Genomic DNA, 21,876 nt, shown 5'->3' with positions numbered 1-21,876 from the left:
TTGGAAATAAAAATATGTTTAAACCATATTCCCAATCGTAGTGTGGTGGAGTAACCATGTTTGTTGAGGATCTATCTGCGGTTGTGTTGTTCTCACCAGCATTTGTTGAGAGATTATTTAATATAATACAAATTCTTGGATTACATATAACATGTTACATAAAAGCCACAAGCCTGCCAGAGAAGGACAGTAAAACAACTAGAATATAAAAGTACACAATCCCTTCAGGACTTAGCAATTGTAATAATCTAGCCATAAATTAAGATAAGATACGATGAAATAGAGTAATTGTTGTTGCTGAAAGGTGGATGTAACCATCATTGTGTCTATCGCTACAGTTCTTTTATTGCATTGCTTCTGAATGTATCCTGCCAGACAATTCTATGCTGCCAGAGTAATACCTTTTTGGTTGACATTTAAGAATACCATTGTTATTTAAGGCGCATTTCTCTGTTGGTTCCTGGTTCCCACATAGTACTTCAGCAATTTCGCCTTGCAACTTGGGAATCAACATATTTTTCAAATCTTGGAGTAATACGTTTATCTTATGCCATAGGTTTACTTGTGTAACGTGTACATGTAATTCAGTAACCCAAGGAGCTGTACCATACGCCATGTAGCACATGAAAACATCGCATCGGAAAAAGGAAAACAAACTGGTTTCATGGACCAAGAATTCTTTATTTCAGTCTCTACATGTTAGCATGTTCGGGAGTTCTTCTTCGGCGTCATTTCTCTACCTCGGGACCATTATCAGGTATTCCAGAAGGGACTGTCAACTCCTCACCACCGTTTCGCTTCCCAAAAGAAACCCCTGTACATAAGAGGTCAGTGTGTGAACGAGTTTGATTTTACGGTAAGGAAGATAATTTACCTGTGTCATATTCTTCATGAATGTTGATGGCAATAGTGAAGACATCTTGAGCTGAGCGATTTACCGCAGACACGCTCAGACTCCTTTTGATAAGTCACGTCCACTGTTAGGACAAGAAAATCATCAACTTTCCCATCTGCAATTTTCACTGATAAGAGTGAATGAGCGAGTCAAAAGTTATAAGTGCGTCGGCAGTATTTTAGTCATGTTGTGACGAAAAGAGTTACATTGTAAACTATCTGTCTAAACAAACGTTAGAGACCAAATACAGAGTGAAATAAGTAAAATAGAGGCTGTATTTCCTATGTTTTTAAGTTACTACTGCTACAAATATTTTTGTCTGCTGAACAGCTGAGTCAAGTGCTGTAACTATCTTCTGGTTCTAATCTTTAGAGTGTCAAAACATTAAAGACGAAGATTTGTTGAACTGATGACACAGTAACGTTTTCAAACTGCAGGTGCAACATGGTATAATTACCATCAAATTTCACGCACTGTAGTTTTCTACATGTGCATTCTTGTAGCTAAGTCACGTGCTGTAAGTATGTTGTGGTTCCAATGTTTAGAGTGTACAAAAAATAAGGACAAAGTACAAGTCAAAAAGTATAATAACACATGACCACATTAAGTTCACCTTTCCACAAAACCTGGTATAGTCAAAATGGGAGAGTGATTAAAAAGGACACTTTAGTGATGTCTTGTCGCTTTTCTTTCCATTTTTTCATTTAGTGTTGTTGGACTGCCATACTCACTACTGCCACTCACGGCGGCGGATGCTGAAAAACAAACACACCTGTATCAACACATGTTCTGATGTGATAAACCCAAGTGTGATCATGAATAAAGGGCCTTCTCTAGATATCATATTCTCCACTTTAAACTGCGTACTTAATATCTTAAGCATGTTGTGGAGAGAATTTTCTCAAAATGGCACGACGGTTATGCGGTTTAGTGAACTAAACAATATGATTACTCCATACTTCCGGATGGAATAGAAGACCAAGAGAAACTACCGTTCCTAGATGTGTCCTCACCCTCAACAACATGGCCTTCTCCGTCTACAGAAAACCAACTCATACCGACCAGTAGAATCAGTACCTCTCCAACCATCAACCCCAGAGCAAACGTGCATACTGAAGTAGACCATCTAAGAACTACATTCGTCAACCTCAACGGCTATCCCAAACAACTTTTAGACAGAACCATTTCATCAAGTCTGCAACAGCAAGAAGAACGCTAACGAAAACCTGAGCCATCCCCAGGTAGAATAATATTCCCTACCAAGGTCGGATTAGCCACCACATCAGTCGACTGCTGAAAAATCTGCCGAGATAGATGTGACGTGACCTTCAGGTCTAACAAAACACTGAAGACCATTCTGAAGGCCAATGGCAGATGTACACCCACCAAGACCACTTACAAGCCTAGGGGCTGCATCTACGAGCTTATGTGTAACTGTGGCAGCAACTGTGTAGGAGAGACATCTCGCCCCGTTGACATTAGGCACAGAACTTCAGTAGAGAAATCAGATGTAAAGTCCGCCCTTTCTGAACATGTTGTGAACAATCTGTCACACTCCATTGGCTGGCAAGCAACTACAATCATAGCCACGAACGTCCATGATTGGCGACGACGCAAAATTTCAGAAGCTATCAGCATTAAGAGATTAGCCATACGGATGAACAGAGACCAAGGGAGTTACCTATCCAATGCCTGGGAAATGAAAGAGACGCAAGACTTCACCAATCACCTCCTAATCCACTGTTACAGCATCATCCCACCCTTAGTATCTTATCCTAGCTTTTGTATATTGTTAGACTATCACCCCCCACTATTGTACACCAATCAAATACACTAGCTTCTATTGCTTCATCCATTGTCACAACACCATACCAGCTTTTGTATATTGTAATCCTGTTTTTATCTGCTATGTTTTAATCGTACATACATGCTTAAAATCATCACCCTGGCTTCATGTACATTACTAGAATATATATCCTGTTTAACTGTTAGTTAGCATCCACCTGACGAAGGGGCAAGGAATAGCCCACAAACGTCGTAAAAACAATATTGAAGAAGTTGATATGCATAACTATTTGTCGTAGATTAGAATACCGACTTCTAAATACCTCTCAAGAACCTCAATGTATTGTGTTGTTAGCGGAGACACGATTAGTATCTTCTATATACTGTCTCTGGGGAATGAAGGAGCAGATGACTGACCCAAAGGCCGTTCTACTCACCATCCACAATCCCAGAATGTGTATTCATTTGTACCATGGAAATAACTGAAACATATAAGCGAGAAAACAAATGTTTCAGTACTTTTCTTGGTTGTTTATTTATTGATTTACGCCATTCTCATCAATACTGGATGGTACATTTCAGTCATTGACATCAATGACATGGATACGATACACAGGAACGTGAGTCTGACCACTCGATGTGATACCACTAACAAAAACTAAGAGAACTGATTATAAGTGCGTTGGTGGGTTAAAATTTAAGGTCACCTTGTACAATACGTTAGTCATTTAATAAAGAGAAGACTTATGTTAACTATAAAAAATATCAGTCACATAACACAGTAAAAGTATTAGAAAGACATGAAATTTAGATCTAAAACCTATTTCAAATATTAAAATAATCTTTCTTGTGATTTCATATTACACTTAATACTCATATCACCAGTAACTGCATGTAGATACCAGGGAACACAGCCACGTAAATTAACTTTGCTACCTGCATGGTCCCTCGCTGGATTTAAATTCTCCTTTCCGGTGTTAGCCAAATTAGCCAAACATTTAAAATACATATATTCCACGATTAAAATCATGGAAAATGATAAACATTTGGAATGAAGTTAGGCCTACATTCCCCCTCAGGAGGAAACTTCAACCTTCTGAAAGTTATCGTTCTTCTTAGAAATAGTTATGGTCTTCATATGCCAAGATGTAATCCTTCTAGAAGGTGAAGAATGACTAAATGCTTCTTTCAGGAATAACTGATGTTCAACACTTACTAACCATTTGATAATCAGTACGCTTTCCGTGCTACTCACAAGGAAATGACATCAATGCAACCCCAATACGTTCGCTTCAGCTTTCCTTTGATATTTGAGTCGCATGGAAAGTACCTCAAGAAGTACGTCAAGATGCATCATCGTACAAAAATAAAAGTCTAATGTCGGGAAGGATTTGATCTTGATTTAGTGGCCCAAAACCCGAATTATCATTTTCGTGGGGTTTCCCTCAGTTATGCAGGTTGTTCGCGTTCTGTGTGCAAGCATTTACCCTGTAATGCAGTGTAGACAGAAAATCAGCTCAACCAAAAGGTGGACTAAAATTTTGAGATTTAAAGGTTCATTTCTACAGGTCGAATTATGAGGATTCGCAATCTTAATTCCACTTTACTTGTTTTACTTTTTTGCATAAAGTCAACTTCATCAGTACTTTTTCACTGCAAACAGACTAGAATGAAATTAGATGTGATGTGGTTTTCAAAGGCCACAGATGTTTTCTATCACACAATAGGCTAACTTACCAAGAACCATCAGAAGGAACAGCTTCATGTTGAATCGTGTGGGTAGTCGCCAGGAAACCTGTTTTATCCATCAACACAACAGCCTTATAAACATTTTCACAGCACGGAGAACATTATGATTGGTTCCAGCTGTGAATGGAATGGTTCACCTTACTGAGTTTCATCTTTCAGCATAATGAATATTTATAGAACTGTGACATTGGTTCTGTAATGTATATTTCTCTTCAAATGTTTCGATTTCCAACACTGACAGTATGTTATCAATATATATATGGTTACATCAAAGATCGATTTCTCCATTAACTTGGGGGAATCAACTGCAAACCTGCATGTGAACAGCTGCTTTGTGGTGTAAAGTTTTGTTAAGCATTCGTCTGATTTCCACCATTTACAGAACTCATGACAATGATCTTGTACACGTTATGAACTTATTTTACAATACATGTGACAAGATGAAATATTTGTAAATATTCTGTGTTTTTATTCTTTAGTTTTAACTGAATTAAATATTCACTTTAGCATGTTTTTAAACACTATATACTTCACTCTCCAGTTTCTCTACTCCCTCTCTCTCAGCTTACAATAACCCTGAGCACTGCCACACAATAGCCAGCCCAAGCGCGCCACTTAGCGTCCCTTTGTCAAAAACCTTGTCAGCTTACTAGCCGTCATGTGTTTAAAGTTTGCTGTCTATTAGCAGTTGAGTTTTAACATTTCTACTGGCCACAAAACACATTTGGATGATTTGATTTGGACATTTAGTTTGTTGGAACTGTCGGGATCACTTCCAGAGGTTAGTCTCTTTCAATACTTTTTGTGGTTGTACATATTCATGTCATGTGTACATTCTGTATATGCTTTGATAATTTGGCTGCTTTGTCATATTGTAGGTATTGAGTAGTTTGTGATAATTAGTTCTTTTGCAGTGTTAAACTTAATCTGTACGTAATATACAGCTGTTGTACGAATGTGTGAGGTGTAAATGCGTGATGCGTGAATGTGCATGCTATGTGTAAATGAACGAATGTATAATGTGTGGATGTAAGAATGAAGCAGGGTTTTACCAATAAATATATCTTAAGTGTTTCCCATTGATCAACAATTCCAAAACGTAATTGTTTGCATTGTTGTGGTGCCATTCGATTAGTCTGCACAGTGTGATTACTTGATAATCAATGTATGATACTAGTTTGTTTCTCCATGTGATATGATGTGTACGAGACGATCGAACACCAACACCACTAGGCTACCACATCGCCAGTTATCAGCAAAGAATGCCACTAACTATGAGGTATGAGGTGACATTCATTATTTTATACAGTATCACAGATTTATTGTTTCACAACGAATCCACCTGGGTATGATCTCCTCCTTTAACATGAAACCCTGAACAATTTGGCATCAATGTACACTTGCTGAGATATCACACACTAAATACATCAAGATTGAGACACATGGTACACCCCAGTTATCTGCTCCTGTGCACAACATGAATATTACAACAAATTCCAGATCAGATCCAACAAATGCAAATGTCATTTTTGAAAAGATGCACGCATATATCAAAAATTTATATATGTTTAATACATCTACATTAAACGTTAAAAGGTACTTTATCCTCCTGCCTTTAAGAATTATTTAAACACTATCAAAGATTTGTCAGAATGTATTAGTTTACAGGAAACCTTAGCTTTTTACTTTAACACAGCTTTATACTCTTTGATTCCATATCGTTTGGCTATAAACTGCAGGAGAAACTTTCATCCTCACTTAAATAGATCGTAATAGATTTATTAAGGGAGGAGGGGAAATGTTTCTTTTGTTGCATGTCATTACATGCCGAGTACAACAATACCTCGCACAGTGCATCATACCTACTTCATATCATGGGTGTCAATTATTGCACACACACCTGCACACCTGGCAACTAATTGCATAATGTGCGTCATTCTTTTAAAAAAGTAGTTAGTTAGCCAATAGTCAATCAGTGTATTGGCGGTTAATCCTTTGAAAGAAGGGTGTTGTTTTAACACAGACACAGATGCGGTAAAGTGTATTCAGTCTAGATTAGTAAATGTACATACATAAACACTACCTTTTGACAAATCCCCCATTTAAATCCGCATAAAAGTAATTAATCAATCAGTGTGTTATCGAGTAATCCTTTGATCGATCCAGACACAAGAAATGCCAAATGGGGGCCTTTGTCGGGTAGTCTAAGTGGCGTTACCCCTAATTATACCTGTTATAAATTCATTAACTGAGCATCAAATGAATGATGACAAATAACGTGAAGGTTCATACCACCTAACACAGATTACAATTGCAACCTAGCAACACCAAGTGATTTTGGCAGAATCGTCTATGAAAACAAGGATTGTAACTCGGAAACAAGGCAAAGCAGGAGACAAAACTAAGTCATAGTAGATTTTGAGAATATATAGCTTTCATTTTTCATAACAGCTTTCGCGATTTCAGGTTTGTACAAACCTGTAAACGAAATAATTTACCCCCTGAAATGTAGATGAATTCTGCACAGACCCTCATTTCTATACCTACTATTATGTCACGGAGACGCGCCGCTCTGATTGGTTGAAATTTCGTTTGCGGCTGAGAATTGTGCACTGTCAACAGAAAGGTCGATTTAAGGTAACTAAAGATGGAAATGAGCAGTTTTAATGACGGGGTTTCATTTATAACGATGCCAGCAAGTGATGTTGCATTTGTACCCCATTTGAGTATATGTGACCTTTAACAATGGAATTAGTATGCTACAGTGTCTTGAAAAGTTGTGAAGCTGCAACCAAGTACGGAGCCAGTGTATTTCTATTTCTGTAGAGCCAAATTAATTGCAGTCACAAGAAACATCTCTTGTTTTCCAAGTTTAACCAAAGAAACAATCCTTGCATGCATCACTTGCTTTGTTTTTACGAGTCACCTTTCTGGTTCCAAACATGTGAAACTCGTGGCTGCACATACGCTTTGGGTGCAGTGCAACTCAGTTGTTCAAGCCCTTTTTCACCCCTGCGCTGCTGTGAAATTAGTGAATCTGTAGAAGTTTTCCATCGCATTATTTTACAGGTTTCTTAGTTCAATTTTTGATAATCTGTTACTGTAAGACAAAACAAAAGGTGTTCCAAATTTACAAAGTTGTGCTTTCCTTTGCATGTGACCTTCAATGGATATACCGGTAATTGGGCGTTGAATATTGCCCAATCGTAGTGTGGTGGAGCAACCTTGGTTGCTGAGGATATATCTGTGGTTATGCTGTTCTCACCAGCATTTGTTGAGAGATTATTTAAAATAATACAAATTCTTGGATAATATATAACCTGTTATATAACAGAGCTACAAACCTGCCAGAGGAGGACAGTAAAACAACTAGAATATAAAAGTACACAATCCCTTCAACTTGGGAATCAACATATTTTTCAAATCTTGGAGCAATACGTCTATATTATGCCATAGGTTTACTAGTGTAACGTGTAAATGTAATTCAGTAATCCACGGAGCTGTACCATACGCCATGTAGAACATCAAAACATCGCATCGGAAAAAGGAAAACAAACTGTTTTCATGGACCAAGAATTCTTTATTTCAGTCTCTACATGTTAGCATGTTCGGGAGTTCTTCTTCGGCGTCATTTCTCTACCTCGGGACCATTATCAGGTATTCCAGAAGGGACTGTCAACTCCTCACCACCGTTTCGCTTCCCAAAAGAAACCCCTGTACATAAGAGGTCAGTGTGTGAACGAGTTTGATTTTACGGTAAGGAAGATAATTTACCTGTGTCATATTCTTCATGAATGTTGATGGCAATAGTGAAGACATCTTGAGCTGAGCGATTTACCGCAGACACGCTCAGACTCCTTTTGATAAGTCACGTCCACTGTTAGGACAAGAAAATCATCAACTTTTCCATCTGCAATTTTCACTGATAAGAGTGAATGAGCGAGTCAAAAGTTATAAGTGCGTCGGCAGTATTTTAGTCATGTTGTGACGAAAAGAGTTACATTGTAAACTATCTGTCTAAACAAACGTTAGAGACCAAATACAGAGTGAAATAAGTAAAATAGAGGCTGTATTTCCTATGTTTTTAAGTTACTACTGCTGCAAATATTTTTGTCTGCTGAACAGCTGAGTCAAGTGCTGTAACTATCTTCTGGTTCTAATCTTTAGAGTGTCAAAACATTAAAGACGAAGATTTGTTGAACTGATGACACAGTAACGTTTTCAAGCTGCAGGTGCAACATGGTATAATTACCATCAAATTTCACGCACTGTAGTTTTCTACATGTGCATTCTTGTAGCTAAGTCACGTGCTGTAAGTATGTTGTGGTTCCAATGTTTAGAGTGTACAAAAAATAAGGACAAAGTACAAGTCAAAAAGTATAATAAACACATGACCACATTAAGTTCACCTTTCCACAAAACCTGGTATCGTCAAAATGGGAGAGTGATTAAAAAGGACACTTTAGTGATGTCTTGTCGCTTTTCTTTCCATATTTTCATTTAGTGTTGTTGGACTGCCATACTCACTACTGCCACTCACGGCGGCGGATGCTGAAAAACAAACACACCTGTATCAACACATGTTCTGATGTGATAAACCCAAGTGTGATCATGAATAAAGGGCCTTCTCTAGATATCATATTCTCCACTTTAAACTGCGTACTTAATATCTTAAGCATGTTGTGGAGAGAATTTTCTCAAAATGGCACGCCGGTTATGCGGTTTAGTGAACTAAACAATATGATTACTCCATACTTCCGGATGGAATAGAAGACCAAGAGAAACTACCGTTCCTAGATGTGTCCTCACCCTCAACAACATGGCCTTCTCCGTCTACAGAAAACCAACTCATACCGACCAGTAGAATCAGTACCTCTCCAACCATCAACCCCAGAGCAAACGTGCATACTGAAGTAGACCATCTAAGAACTACATTCGTCAACCTCAACGGCTATCCCAAACAACTTTTAGACAGAACCATTTCATCAAGTCTGCAACAGCAAGAAGAACGCTAACGAAAACCTGAGCCATCCCCAGGTAGAATAATATTCCCTACCAAGGTCAGATTAGCCACCACATCAGTCGACTGCTGAAAAATCTGCCGAGATAGATGTGACGTGACCTTCAGGTCTAACAAAACACTGAAGACCATTCTGAAGGCCAATGGCAGATGTACACCCACCAAGACCACTTACAAGCCTAGGGGCTGCATCTACGAGCTTATGTGTAACTGTGGCAGCAACTGTGTAGGAGAGACATCTCGCCCCGTTGACATTAGGCACAGAACTTCAGTAGAGAAATCAGATGTAAAGTCCGCCCTTTCTGAACATGTTGTGAACAATCTGTCACACTCCATTGGCTGGCAAGCAACTACAATCATAGCCACGAACGTCCATGATTGGCGACGACGCAAAATTTCAGAAGCTATCAGCATTAAGAGATTAGCCATACGGATGAACAGAGACCAAGGGAGTTACCTATCCAATGCCTGGGAAATGAAAGAGACGCAAGACTTCACCAATCACCTCCTAATCCACTGTTACAGCATCATCCCACCCTTAGTATCTTATCCTAGCTTTTGTATATTGTTAGACTATCACCCCCCACTATTGTACACCAATCAAATACACTAGCTTCTATTGCTTCATCCATTGTCACAACACCATACCAGCTTTTGTATATTTTAATCCTGTTTTTATCTGCTATGTTTTAATCGTACATACATGCTTAAAATCATCACCCTGGCTTCATGTACATTACTAGAATATATATCCTGTTTAACTGTTAGTTAGCATCCACCTGACGAAGGGGCAAGGAATAGCCCACAAACGTCGTAAAAACAATATTGAAGAAGTTGATATGCATAACTATTTGTCGTAGATTAGAATACCGACTTCTAAATACCTCTCAAGAACCTCAATGTATTGTGTTGTTAGCGGAGACACGATTAGTATCTTCTATATACTGTCTCTGGGGAATGAAGGAGCAGATGACTGACCCAAAGGCCGTTCTACTCACCATCCACAATCCCAGAATGTGTATTCATTTGTACCATGGAAATAACTGAAACATATAAGCGAGAAAACAAATGTTTCAGTACTTTTCTTGGTTGTTTATTTATTGATTTACGCCATTCTCATCAATACTGGATGGTACATTTCAGTCATTGACATCAATGACATCGATACGATGCACAGGAACGTGAGTCTGACCACTCGATGTGATACCACTAACAAAACTAAGAGAACTGATTATAAGTGCGTTGGTGGGTTAAAATTTAAGGTCACCTTGTACAATACGTTAGTCATTTAATAAAGAGAAGACTTATGTTAACTATAAAAAATATCAGTCACATAACACAGTAAAAGTATTAGAAAGACATGAAATTTAGATCTAAAACCTATTTCAAATATTAAAATAATCTTTCTTGTGATTTCATATTACACTTAATACTCGTATCACCAGTAACTGCAGGTAGATACCAGGGAACACAGCCACGTAAATTAACTTTGCTACCTGCATGGTCCCTCGCTGGATTTAAATTCTCCTTTCCGGTGTTAGCCAAATTAGCCAAACATTTAAAATACATATATTCCACGATTAAAATCATGGAAAATGATAAACATTTGGAATGAAGTTAGGCCTACATTCCCCCTCAGGAGGAAACTTCAACCTTCTGAAAGTTATCGTTCTTCTTAGAAATAGTTATGGTCTTCATATGCCAAGATGTAATCCTTCTAGAAGGTGAAGAATGACTAAATGCTTCTTTCAGGAATAACTGATGTTCAACACTTACTAACCATTTGATAATCAGTACGCTTTCCGTGCTACTCACAAGGAAATGACATCAATGCAACCCCAATACGTTCGCTTCAGCTTTCCTTTGATATTTGAGTCGCATGGAAAGTACCTCAAGAAGTACGTCAAGATGCATCATCGTACAAAAATAAAAGTCTAATGTCGGGAAGGATTTGATCTGCATTTAGTGGCCCAAAACCCGAATTATCATTTTCGTGGGGTTTCCCTCAGTTATGCAGGTTGTTCGCGTTCTGTGTGCAAGCATTTACCCTGTAATGCAGTGTAGACAGAAAATCAGCTCAACCAAAAGGTGGACTAAAATTTTGAGATTTAAAGGTTCATTTCTACAGGTCGAATTATGAGGATTCGCAATCTTAATTCCACTTTACTTGTTTTACTTTTTTGCATAAAGTCAACTTCATCAGTACTTTTTCACTGCAAACAGACTAGAATGAAATTAGATGTGATGTGGTTTTCAAAGGCCACAGATGTTTTCTATCACACAATAGGCTAACTTACCAAGAACCATCAGAAGGAACAGCTTCATGTTGAATCGTGTGGGTAGTCGCCAGGAAACCTGCTTTATCCATCAACACAACAGATTTATAAACATTTTCACAGCACGGAGAACATTATGATTGGTTCCAGCTGTGAACGGAATGGTTCACCTTACTGAGTTTCATCTTTCAGCATAATGAATATTTCCAGAACTGTGACATTGGTTCTGTAATGTATATTTCTCTTCAAATGTTTCGACTTACAACACTGACAGTATGTTATGAATATATGTATATGGTTACATCAAAGATCGATTTCTCCATTAACTTGGGGGAATCAACTGCAAACCTGCATGTGAACAGCTGCTTTGTGGTGTAAAGTTTTGTTAAGCATTCGTCTGATTTCCACCATTTACAGAACTCATGACAATGATCTTGTACACGTTATGAACTTATTTTACAATGTGACAAGATGAAATATTTGTAAATATTCTGTGTTTTTATTCTTTAGTTTTAACTGAATTAAATATTCACTTTAGCATGTTTTTAAACACTATATACTTCACTCTCCAGTTTCTCTACTCCCTCTCTCTCAGCTTACAATAACCCTGAGCACTGCCACACAATAGCCAGCCCAAGCGCGCCACTTAGCGTCCCTTTGTCAAAAACCTTGTCAGCTTACTAGCCGTCATGTGTTTAAAGTTTGCTGTCTATTAGCAGTTGAGTTTTAACATTTCTACTGGCCACAAAACACATTTGGATGATTTGATTTGGACATTTAGTTTGTTGGAACTGTCGGGATCATTTCCAGAGGTTAGTCTCTTTCAATACTTTTTGTGGTTGTACATATTCATGTCATGTGTACATTCTGTATATGCTTTGATAATTTGGCTGCTTTGTCATATTGTAGGTATTGAGTAGTTTGTGATAATTAGTTCTTTTGCAGTGTTAAACTTAATCTGTACGTAATATACAGCTGTTGTACGAATGTGTGAGGTGTAAATGCGTGATGCGTGAATGTGCATGCTATGTGTAAATGAACGAATGTATAATGTGTGAATGTAAGAATGAAGCAGGGTTTTACCAATAAATATATCTTAAGTGTTTCCCATTGATCAACAATTCCAAAACGTAATTGTTTGCATTGTTGTGGTGCCATTCGATTAGTCTGCACAGTGTGATTACTTGATAATCAATGTATGATACTAGTTTGTTTCTCCATGTGATATGATGTGTACGAGACGATCGAACACCAACACCACTAGGCTACCACATCGCCAGTTATCAGCAAAGAATGCCACTAACTATGAGGTATGAGGTGACATTCATTATTTATATATTATTACAGATTTATTGTTTCACAACGAATCCACCTGGGTATGATCTCCTCCTTTAACATGAAACCCTGAACAATTTGGCATCAATGTACACTTGCTGAGATATCACACACTAAATACATCAAGATTGAGACACATGGTACACCCCAGTTATCTGCTCCTGTGCACAACATGAATATTACAACAAATTCCAGATCAGATCCAACAAATGCAAATGTCATTTTTGAAAAGATGCACGCATATATCAAAAATTTATATATGTTTAATACATCTACACTAAACGTTAAAAGGTACTTTATCCTCCTGCCTTTAAGAATTATTTAAACACTATCAAAGATTTGTCAGAATGTATTAGTTTACAAGAAACCTTAGCAACACAGCTTTATACTTACACTTTGATTCCATATCGTTTGGCTATAAACTGCAGGAGAAACTTTCATCCTCACTTAAATAGATCGTAATAGATTTATTAAGGGAGGAGGGGAAATGTTTCTTTTGTTGCATGTCATTACATGCCCAGTACAATAATACCTCGCACAGTGCATCATACCTACTTCATATCATGGGTGTCAATTATTGCACACACACCTGCACACCTGGCAACTAATTGCATAATGTGCGTCATTCTTTTAAAAAAGTAGTTAGTTAGCCAATAGTCAATCAGTGTATTGGCGGTTAATCCTTTGAAAGAAGGGTGTTGTTTTTACACAGACACAGATGCGGTAAAGTGTATTCAGTCTAGATTAGTAAATGTACATACATAAACACTACCTTTTGACAAATCCCCCATTTAAATCCGCATAAAAGTAATTAATCAATCAGTGTGTTATCGGGTAATCCTTTGATCGATCCAGACACAAGAAATGCCAAATGGGGGCCTTTGTCGGGTAGTCTAAGTGGCGTTACCCCTAATTATACCTGTTATAAATTCATTAACTGAGCATCAAATGAATGATGACAAATAACGTGAAGGTTCATACCACCTAACACAGATTACAATTGCAACCTAGCAACACCAAGTGATTTTGGCAGAATCGTCTATGAAAACAAGGATTGTAACTCGGAAACAAGGCAAAGCAGGAGACAAAACTAAGCCATAGTAGATTTTGAAAATATATAGCTTTCATTTTTCATAACAGCTTTCGCGATTTCAGGTTTGTACAAACCTGTAAACGAAATAATTTACCCCCTGAAATGTAGATGAATTCTGCACAGACCCTCATTTCTATACCTACTATTATGTCACGGAGACGCGCCGCTCTGATTGGTTGAAATTTCGTTTGCGGCTGAGAATTGTGCACTGTCAACAAAAAGGTCGATTTAAGGTAACTAAAGATGGAAATGAGCAGTTTTAATGACGGGGTTTCATTTATAACGATGCCAGCAAGTGATGTTGCATTTGTACCCCATTTGAGTATATGTGACCTTTAACAATGGAATTAGTATAAGGCTGGGCGGGACAACTTAGGAATGGCCAGCCAGTCCTAACTTGACACACAGAAGGAAGCATGCTACAAAAACATTTTTTATATCATTGGAAAGATCTCGAGGAGATGAATCCAAAAATATAATGTGCAAGTGTGTTCTTGTGTTCATAAGCTCACAAATTGGCTTTAAAAATGCATTTCTGCAGAAATTTCTGGCAGAAATTTTTTTTTCAGCAGAAATTTCTGGCAGAAATTTTTTTTTCAGCAGAAATTTCTGGCAGAAATTTTTTCTACATACATAAAAGATTTATGATATGGTCTATGTGCCTCTGTTGCTTCTTTAGTCTCTCTAACTGGACAATGGTACACTGCATATGTATATGGCAGATGCATAACATTTGAAACCTCATATGTGACTTTCACAAATTTACCAGCCATTTTGATGAGGCCAGCCAAATAAAGAATTACTTGGTGAAATCCAACAATTCACTCAAGATGAGAAATATTATCATTGAACCCAGATTTAACATCAGTAATGGGGAAATATAACACAAACAAGGTCGTAAAACAATTGCATGTATTGCTTCATAAATGCCATAGACAACAAGGTTACACATGCTACACTTGTATATATTCCAAACATTAAACAACCCTTTGGTGTGTTAGGTTCTTTCTGTATGTAACAAAAGAACAGAAATTTAACCCTTGGACAAACCATATCAATATATAATGAAACTTACATATATCGTAGGGTGAGGGACATATATAAAAATACAAAGATTTCTTGTGCAGACATCAGTACTTTTGTGACTTTTTGTAATGAGCTTCAGTCTCAGTTATTTCTTCATTACTTTAGATCTGAATATCCAAAGATTATAGTAACAGTTTAATGTCATCAGAAGTAAAATGTATAAAGTATCATGGGACAGTTTTAACAATACTGTGTTACTTTTTTAATGAAATTTTGCATTCAAACCATTACACCAATGAGATGTACAATCTACACCTCAAGCACAACTTGATCAATAAGTAGGATCTATAAGTATATCCAAACACCTGACAATTTCATGAAAAGAAGTAAATTTATAACCATTATAGTCCATTATGTCTATTCCTAGACAGGGATATTTACAAGGAGATATCAATGCCAATATCAGACTGAACAACAATTCCATGGGTCATCAGAACATGACAAATCTCCCTGGCCCCTTGTATTTGAAAGATCACATCATCTGGCAGTCATCTGGCATTTAAAGTGACTATGTGCTAATTGCCTCCATGGAAATCATGAAAAATATAAAAGCCAAAAATCTACCAACTGCTAAAGGCACCACTTCAAGACCTGTTTGATGGATGCCAAAATGTATAAATTATTTGTCCGTAAACCAGGAAAAATGTAAATGCCAAAAATCTGCAAATCTACTTTGGGGTAAATGAAAGAGATCAACAGTGAGGAAAAATAGCTTGTGGTTATACAAAGAAAAATGTTCTGTGCATATATATACATTGCCTATGCATATTTACATCATCAACAGGCCAGATCTTAGAGCTGTGCTGAGGCTTGCCTTCGATGCTTTGTAAGTGATACCTGCAAAGGAAAAAGTTAGGATAATAAGAACTGACATACAAAAACAAGTGAAAATCAGTACAAGCTTAGCTGTTTAACAAGTTTACAATTCATCTTGATGTTTGGATGTTTTTAACATTCAATGTACAACAGATTACAATGTATTCTTAAAAATTATAACGCAATACCTTTGATAGCTTCTGCATTTTCTCATTGCTTCGCTCTAATGCCTCTTGCACATTCCTTGGGAGGGTGTTCTCTTCCCTTGGGGCAGGCATGAATGGCTTGAAGTGGGACAGCTTGATGGCTGGTGTGTGAATGTCCCCCATCTTCCTAATGTAGGACGCCCACCACAAGCCCTCCTCTTCAGACAACCTTGCAGATGACACCCATTTGGGCAAGTCTCTCTCCATGGTTTTACACGTGTCATCTACCCTGTCCTTGTTTAGCGTTACAGGTGTCAGTGTTGACAGGTCAACCTGGAAATCTAATATCACCTTTCTGTACATTTCACTTTTCAGAGGCCAATCTTTGTACAACATGGAAACTGAGGGCCCTTCCATTCGGAACACAAACACATGTGCTTCCTTGTGTCCTTTAGGGGAATCACAGTTGCTAAACAACTGTCTCATGTCCCAGACACCATCTAGTGCAGTTGCAGTGGGTTTGGGGTTGCTGCTGCTGGCAAGAACTTGTAGGAGAGCCTCACATGTTGCAGCACGTCTTTGTCTTAGCTCCCTTGCAAAGACGCTGAACAGCTGGTCCACATCTTCATGGGTGTGCCCCACCATAAGAAATGAAAGTTTCACCTGGAAAAGAGTACCACTAATAAAACACACATTCAAGTTTGGATTATTTGAAATCTGCTGAGATTCTAATAAAGAATATTAAAGATCCTCTCTATTGCATGCATTCCAAAACTGTACTAGTATGTAAATAAGTAAGTATAAGTAAACACATACCTTTTTGAAGATTTTCAATTTAACTAACAATGCCAAAAAATACAGGAGGGTCTTGTTCTTGTTATCTTTGGGCGAATTGTCAGCTTGCAAATACAGAGTTTCCGGTAGATGTCCTTGGTTCAGCTGAAATGTAGTAAATGTTTGCAGTAAATGAATTAGATACCATTTTAAAGTATTTGTGCAGGAACAAATGTGAAACTACAACTTAAAATGTTTCTTGATTAATTAGGCAATGACTCATACTGAAGATATATAGTAGTATTACCTGTGCAATTCTACTGAGGACATACAGAAGCACTGTGCAAGTCACATTTGCATCACCTGGAATGCATGTATTCCAGACAACAGCATGGGTTGACTGGTTCCCATGATCGACAACACCTGTCACGTGGTGCTTGACATGTGCCAGGCTGCCATCAATCTGAAATGTTTGAAAATTATTGTACTGTAATACCTGTCAAATACTAGTATTTTCAGGAAATATATCAACATTCATAACACAAGATAGATACATTAACTAGGACAAATTCATTATATTTAGCTTTTGAAATGAGAGTGTCAGTTGTTGAATGATTAAAGTCGCCTGTGATTCAATATATCACACATACCTTTGATTGTTCTGGGAATACAGGAAGGTTCGTCTTGTTTTGGTCCATGTTGTCTATGATGAGGGACACATACTTAGATGGTGACCTCTTTGCCTTGTCCCCATGTTTATAATATTTCTCTCTAAGTAGTCTACAAACACAAAACAGTTAGAATATGAAAACAACATACTTGCATACACTGAACCTGTAAACAAACACAAAGCAGTGTGTGGCTCTCATGTTTAATATCTTATGATGCAAAATCATCCATTTCTGAGACTACATTTTCACTGATTATTACAGAAATAACAAACCTTTGCAAAGCTAAGTGTCCCTGTTTGGCTTCTTTCAAGGTCGTCACTTCTCCCTTTCCCAAGTTTTTTCTCTGTAGTGCATCTCTGTATAAGATGCACAGAGTGCATTGTGTGAAATCCTTTGCCTGGAACAAGAAGTAAACAGTTTCAACATCATCGTGATCTTTTACACTATAACACTTCACGCTGTGAGAACATGGTGCACATACTGAAAAATTACAGGGGTATCACAGTAGCTATTTGAAGTAATATGAATCAAATACATCTTGACAAGTTGGTATACCCTATTTACCTTCAGTATTTTCACATATGAGAAGAACTCCCTCCAGAGCTCCTTAAAACGACTGTACCCAATCCGCGGCTTGTCCTGATCAATGGTGTCTTCAACATAGGTGTCAAAGACTTGCCTCTTTGTAAGGCATGATGGCAGCTGGACTTCAGTCTTGTGTGGCATGTGGTCTCCATGTCTGTCAACATAAAAAAATATTTTGCCTGTCAGTGACAAAATTGCTCATGACCCTTGGACATAGTAAGGGAAAGGAAGAACAAGAGACAGTTTGCACTGATTTGATTTGAGTTATCAACATAGTATATCCACACACTAGATCCTGTCATAAAAATATAACCACAAATAATAATACAGATGACATGATGATGCTTTAGAAATGTACATGCAAACAAACCTTTTGAAATACTGATCCAGCCACACTTTAGCCTCCAGGTACGTCTGTGAATCATAGTTTTGATCACATCTTTGATCAACCTTTGGTGGTAGACAGTCCTTCACAGCTCTCCCATGATGAAAAAATCTTTAAAAATAAATTTCATTTATGAATCACAACATTATACTTAACACAATCCCTACCTAAACAAATATCATCACTTAGTATACCGAAGAAATTCATGAGAAATGAGTATTTTCTTCCTCCTGACATGAATACCTTAAACAATTATGCCAAACTTACCTGGTTTTACTGATCTTGAAAACAGTACACCAACAAACGCTGCAAACTTCATGTCCTTCAAGGGTGAAGAAAACATCTGACAGTCTTTCTTCTTGGTATCTGAAGATAGCTCTCAAGTGGCTGTTGATGAAGCAGCTCTGTTTGGTTTGGGTCTTCCTCCAAAATGACAATCTGAGTTGGTAGATAACATCAAAAGACAGTTTCTTCATGCACTGTTTCACACAGCACTTGGTGACCTGAGCTTCTCTAATGTCTTGTGATGTTAGTGCCTTTTGTTCTCGTTGTCCGCATCTCTTTGACCTCTCCCCTGCAAAATATTTTTAATGTTAACTATATCTGAAGAAATGTCCAGCCTGATGTCCTTCTATATTCCTTCAATTTTCTATCATAAATGACCCTGATTCCCCAACATGGCATATATATGTTATCCATTCAGTGAAAATATACAGTCAAGAAATATCCATATTGAACATACATGATCACCACATTAAGACCAGAAACTGCTTCATTCATGGCTGCTAGCAGATTTATTCTCTCCAGTTATGATAAATCTCTCGAATATTGAGGTTTTCAAAGAATATCTATACATGTTTGCAGGCGGAACAGTTAGCTACAATAGTGCGTTATGTCAATAAAAACTAAAACAACCACTGAAACCCATTACAGAAGATTAATTGTACACTCACTCGGACCAGATCTCAAGGGCTGTCTGTCAGAATATGGTTCCTCTCTTGAACATTGTGCCACTGAAATAAAACATTACAGAAAATTATTGTTTGCTTTGTTTTGACACACTCCATAATATTCAAGCAGTTCACACAGAACAAGGACACTAATGACTGAGTATTATCTTCGCCTGTCAAGTAGGTCAGCCTACTGACATGCATGGGTTGGTGAAGACAAAACAGGCATCACTCTAGCCAAAAATCTGCTGATATGCAATAAACCCTAAACACTAGCAAATCATCTTGATGTTTATATTTTGGGCATATTTTCAACATTTTTGGCATAGTTTCTCTTCATGATAACATTCATACACATTTCATGCATTTCCAATGAACTCAGTCCCTTTTTTGTGCTTGGAATGAACTGTGTGCCACGTCTACATTTTCTATATACAGGCACAATGATAGAAAAGTTGAATTGCATGATCAATGATATACATCATGTTTTTGGTTTCGATTCATGTCTGTTGTGCAATGGCACTAAAAATGATACCTTGGATTGCAGTGTCAACAGCTGTCTGACTCAGAAATGGTGGGGTCTTTTCTGCTCCTAGAAAGAAAAAATATATCATTATTTACTTGTAAAAATTATATTCTCCCTCTGATACAAAGCACACCCCCAGCCTCTAAAACTACACAAGGCTAGAAATCAAATTTGCTTTACCTGCCTTTGCCCGTTAAAAAACTGAAAATACCTGCAGCAGTGTCAGGTCGACAACTTACTGACATCTCTGTTGAAATTAATGAACAAACCTGAGGAAAGTAATCCTGGCCCACTTGACAAATCTTCAAATTTGACCAGTCTTCTCGTCACAGGTTTTTGGCCTCCTATGTAATGATTGAAAGAATGATTAGAAAAAAGTCATTCTGCATAAACCAACAATTTTAAATACATGCCTCTTAAGCTGATACATGCTAATACATCCATATGAAAAAAGTTCAGTCAAAAGTAGTTGTGGCATGGGCCCTAAATGATGGACTGAAACAAATTTAGAAACTGGACCCACATTGACAAGATAAATACTGACTTGCTGGATGAACATACCCGTGAATTTTTTATCTGTCCCACTTGTCAAATCTTCAAATTTGACCAGTCTTCTTTTCACTGTTTGGCCTCCTATGAAAAAATAAAATTATTATTATTTCAATAAATGTCAGTATACAATTCTTTCATTAAATTTGTTGAAAACATGAAGCATATTGATTCAATCCTGTCAAAAGATACTTTATTTCATTCATTTGGGCAGGTGTGTATTTCACCATACAACCACCTGTATCAGCCGTGACACACCTGCTTGTGTATTGCAGGTAATGAATAAGCATTGTGGCCAGCTGACACAGATCTCAGCATTTTGCGCATTTGCTTCACCATTTCATTAGTATTTGCTAATTAATCCTTGAAACGTATTTCTGGTTACGTTCTCTACGGTTGTGTTATCCTATACTTAACGTGCACCTTTTTCATCTGTATTGGTATTTCCAGTAGAAAATATAGTACTACCTGAATCTCTTTCGAAATTTAAGACTTTGATCAACCACTACTCAACCGAGATAGCGTCTAGTAAACCTGCCTCCACTGCCCAATAGTTGACACCTCTGCGTCACCCTCGACGTCCACCTTCCCCTACATGGTATCCCTGTTAGCAACCGAGTGCTATCTGATGCAATACCAACCAATAATCAACGTTCATATCTCGCACGTCTTGTGGTTGTGAATAATTGTAAAAAATGAGCGCCGTACTAACGTCCGAAACGAAACCATGAGAATCACACCGAGTATCAGTTTAAAACATCGCATTAAACTGTTATTTTTTTTCAAGTCATTCATCCATTTCGTTTCAAACAATCTATCCCTTGAACATTTATCTTACCTCTTTCTGTGCCTTTCCTTTTCGAAGAATGGTGGTTTCTTTCTTTACTGGTGATGACGTTAGTATGATCTGTAAACGGTTGAAAAAAATCATGAATCACAGCGTCAAATGGATCTTATTATAAATTTATAAAGAATTCCATGCAAGCATACTGCAGATGTTTGAGAATTAGATACACTCACCCATTGCAACGACGTCGAAGCTGAGCTGATAGTTACGTGATGGACCCCGATACTTCTTTCAGTTGTTTGCCGACTTGACAAATTAAGTCTCTTTTCACCGTCTGACTGAACGCTCTCAAAGCCTGAATACTGCCACTTTGCTCATGCCACTATATATATGTACACATCACCTCTGTACAATGAGAAAGGTGGGGCATCCATTGCTGTTATTGCAA

General features: G+C 37.6%; 1 protein-coding gene and 2 long non-coding RNA genes across 3 annotated transcripts; all 3 read right to left on the bottom strand.

Annotated features, from left to right (window-relative positions):
- Window positions 1–676: 676 nt before the first annotated feature.
- LOC137262255 (uncharacterized) lies at window positions 677–4,468 on the bottom strand. The gene is made up of 4 exons (XR_010954905.1): window positions 4,418–4,468; window positions 3,118–3,162; window positions 1,627–1,650; window positions 677–814 (listed from the first exon to the last, which is right to left on the bottom strand). It is a non-coding gene; the product is annotated as an uncharacterized lncRNA (long non-coding RNA).
- Window positions 4,469–7,988: 3,520 nt separating this feature from the next.
- Window positions 7,989–11,797, bottom strand: LOC137262244 (uncharacterized). Its single transcript, XR_010954903.1, has 4 exons — window positions 11,747–11,797; window positions 10,448–10,492; window positions 8,957–8,980; window positions 7,989–8,143 (listed from the first exon to the last, which is right to left on the bottom strand). It is a non-coding gene; the product is annotated as an uncharacterized lncRNA (long non-coding RNA).
- A 3,290-nt stretch (window positions 11,798–15,087) lies between these two features.
- LOC137261590 (uncharacterized) lies at window positions 15,088–21,597 on the bottom strand. The gene is made up of 14 exons (XM_067799369.1): window positions 21,480–21,597; window positions 20,654–20,725; window positions 20,362–20,436; window positions 20,102–20,158; window positions 19,570–19,629; window positions 18,884–19,190; window positions 18,602–18,727; window positions 18,211–18,385; window positions 17,919–18,043; window positions 17,626–17,755; window positions 17,283–17,438; window positions 17,018–17,140; window positions 16,244–16,864; window positions 15,088–16,076 (listed from the first exon to the last, which is right to left on the bottom strand). The coding sequence occupies exons 6-14, from the start codon at window positions 19,090–19,092 to the stop codon at window positions 16,032–16,034; spliced, it is 1,710 nt and encodes a 569-aa protein (XP_067655470.1). The 5' UTR covers window positions 19,093–19,190; window positions 19,570–19,629; window positions 20,102–20,158; window positions 20,362–20,436; window positions 20,654–20,725; window positions 21,480–21,597; the 3' UTR covers window positions 15,088–16,031.
- Window positions 21,598–21,876: the final 279 nt, after the last annotated feature.

The sequence above is a fragment of the Haliotis asinina genome, chromosome 14 (genome assembly GCF_037392515.1).
Source record: "Haliotis asinina isolate JCU_RB_2024 chromosome 14, JCU_Hal_asi_v2, whole genome shotgun sequence".
Classification (NCBI taxonomy): Eukaryota; Metazoa; Mollusca; class Gastropoda; order Lepetellida; family Haliotidae; genus Haliotis; species Haliotis asinina.
The sequence above is the reverse complement of the archived record's forward strand: the minus strand, read 5'-3'. Positions and strand labels throughout refer to the sequence as shown.

Bases quoted from the DNA above. Each gene is read 5' to 3' on its own strand.
- LOC137261590 (XM_067799369.1), bottom strand. From the start codon at position 19,092: ATGAAGAAACTGTCTTTTGATGTTATCTACCAACTCAGATTGTCATTT. The intron at 17,141-17,282 runs GTAATACTACTA...ACTACATTTCAG, and splicing joins TCCTCAGTAGAATTGCACAG to CTGAACCAAGGACATCTACC. The intron at 16,865-17,017 runs GTATGTGTTTAC...ACTCTTTTCCAG, and splicing joins AATTGAAAATCTTCAAAAAG to GTGAAACTTTCATTTCTTAT.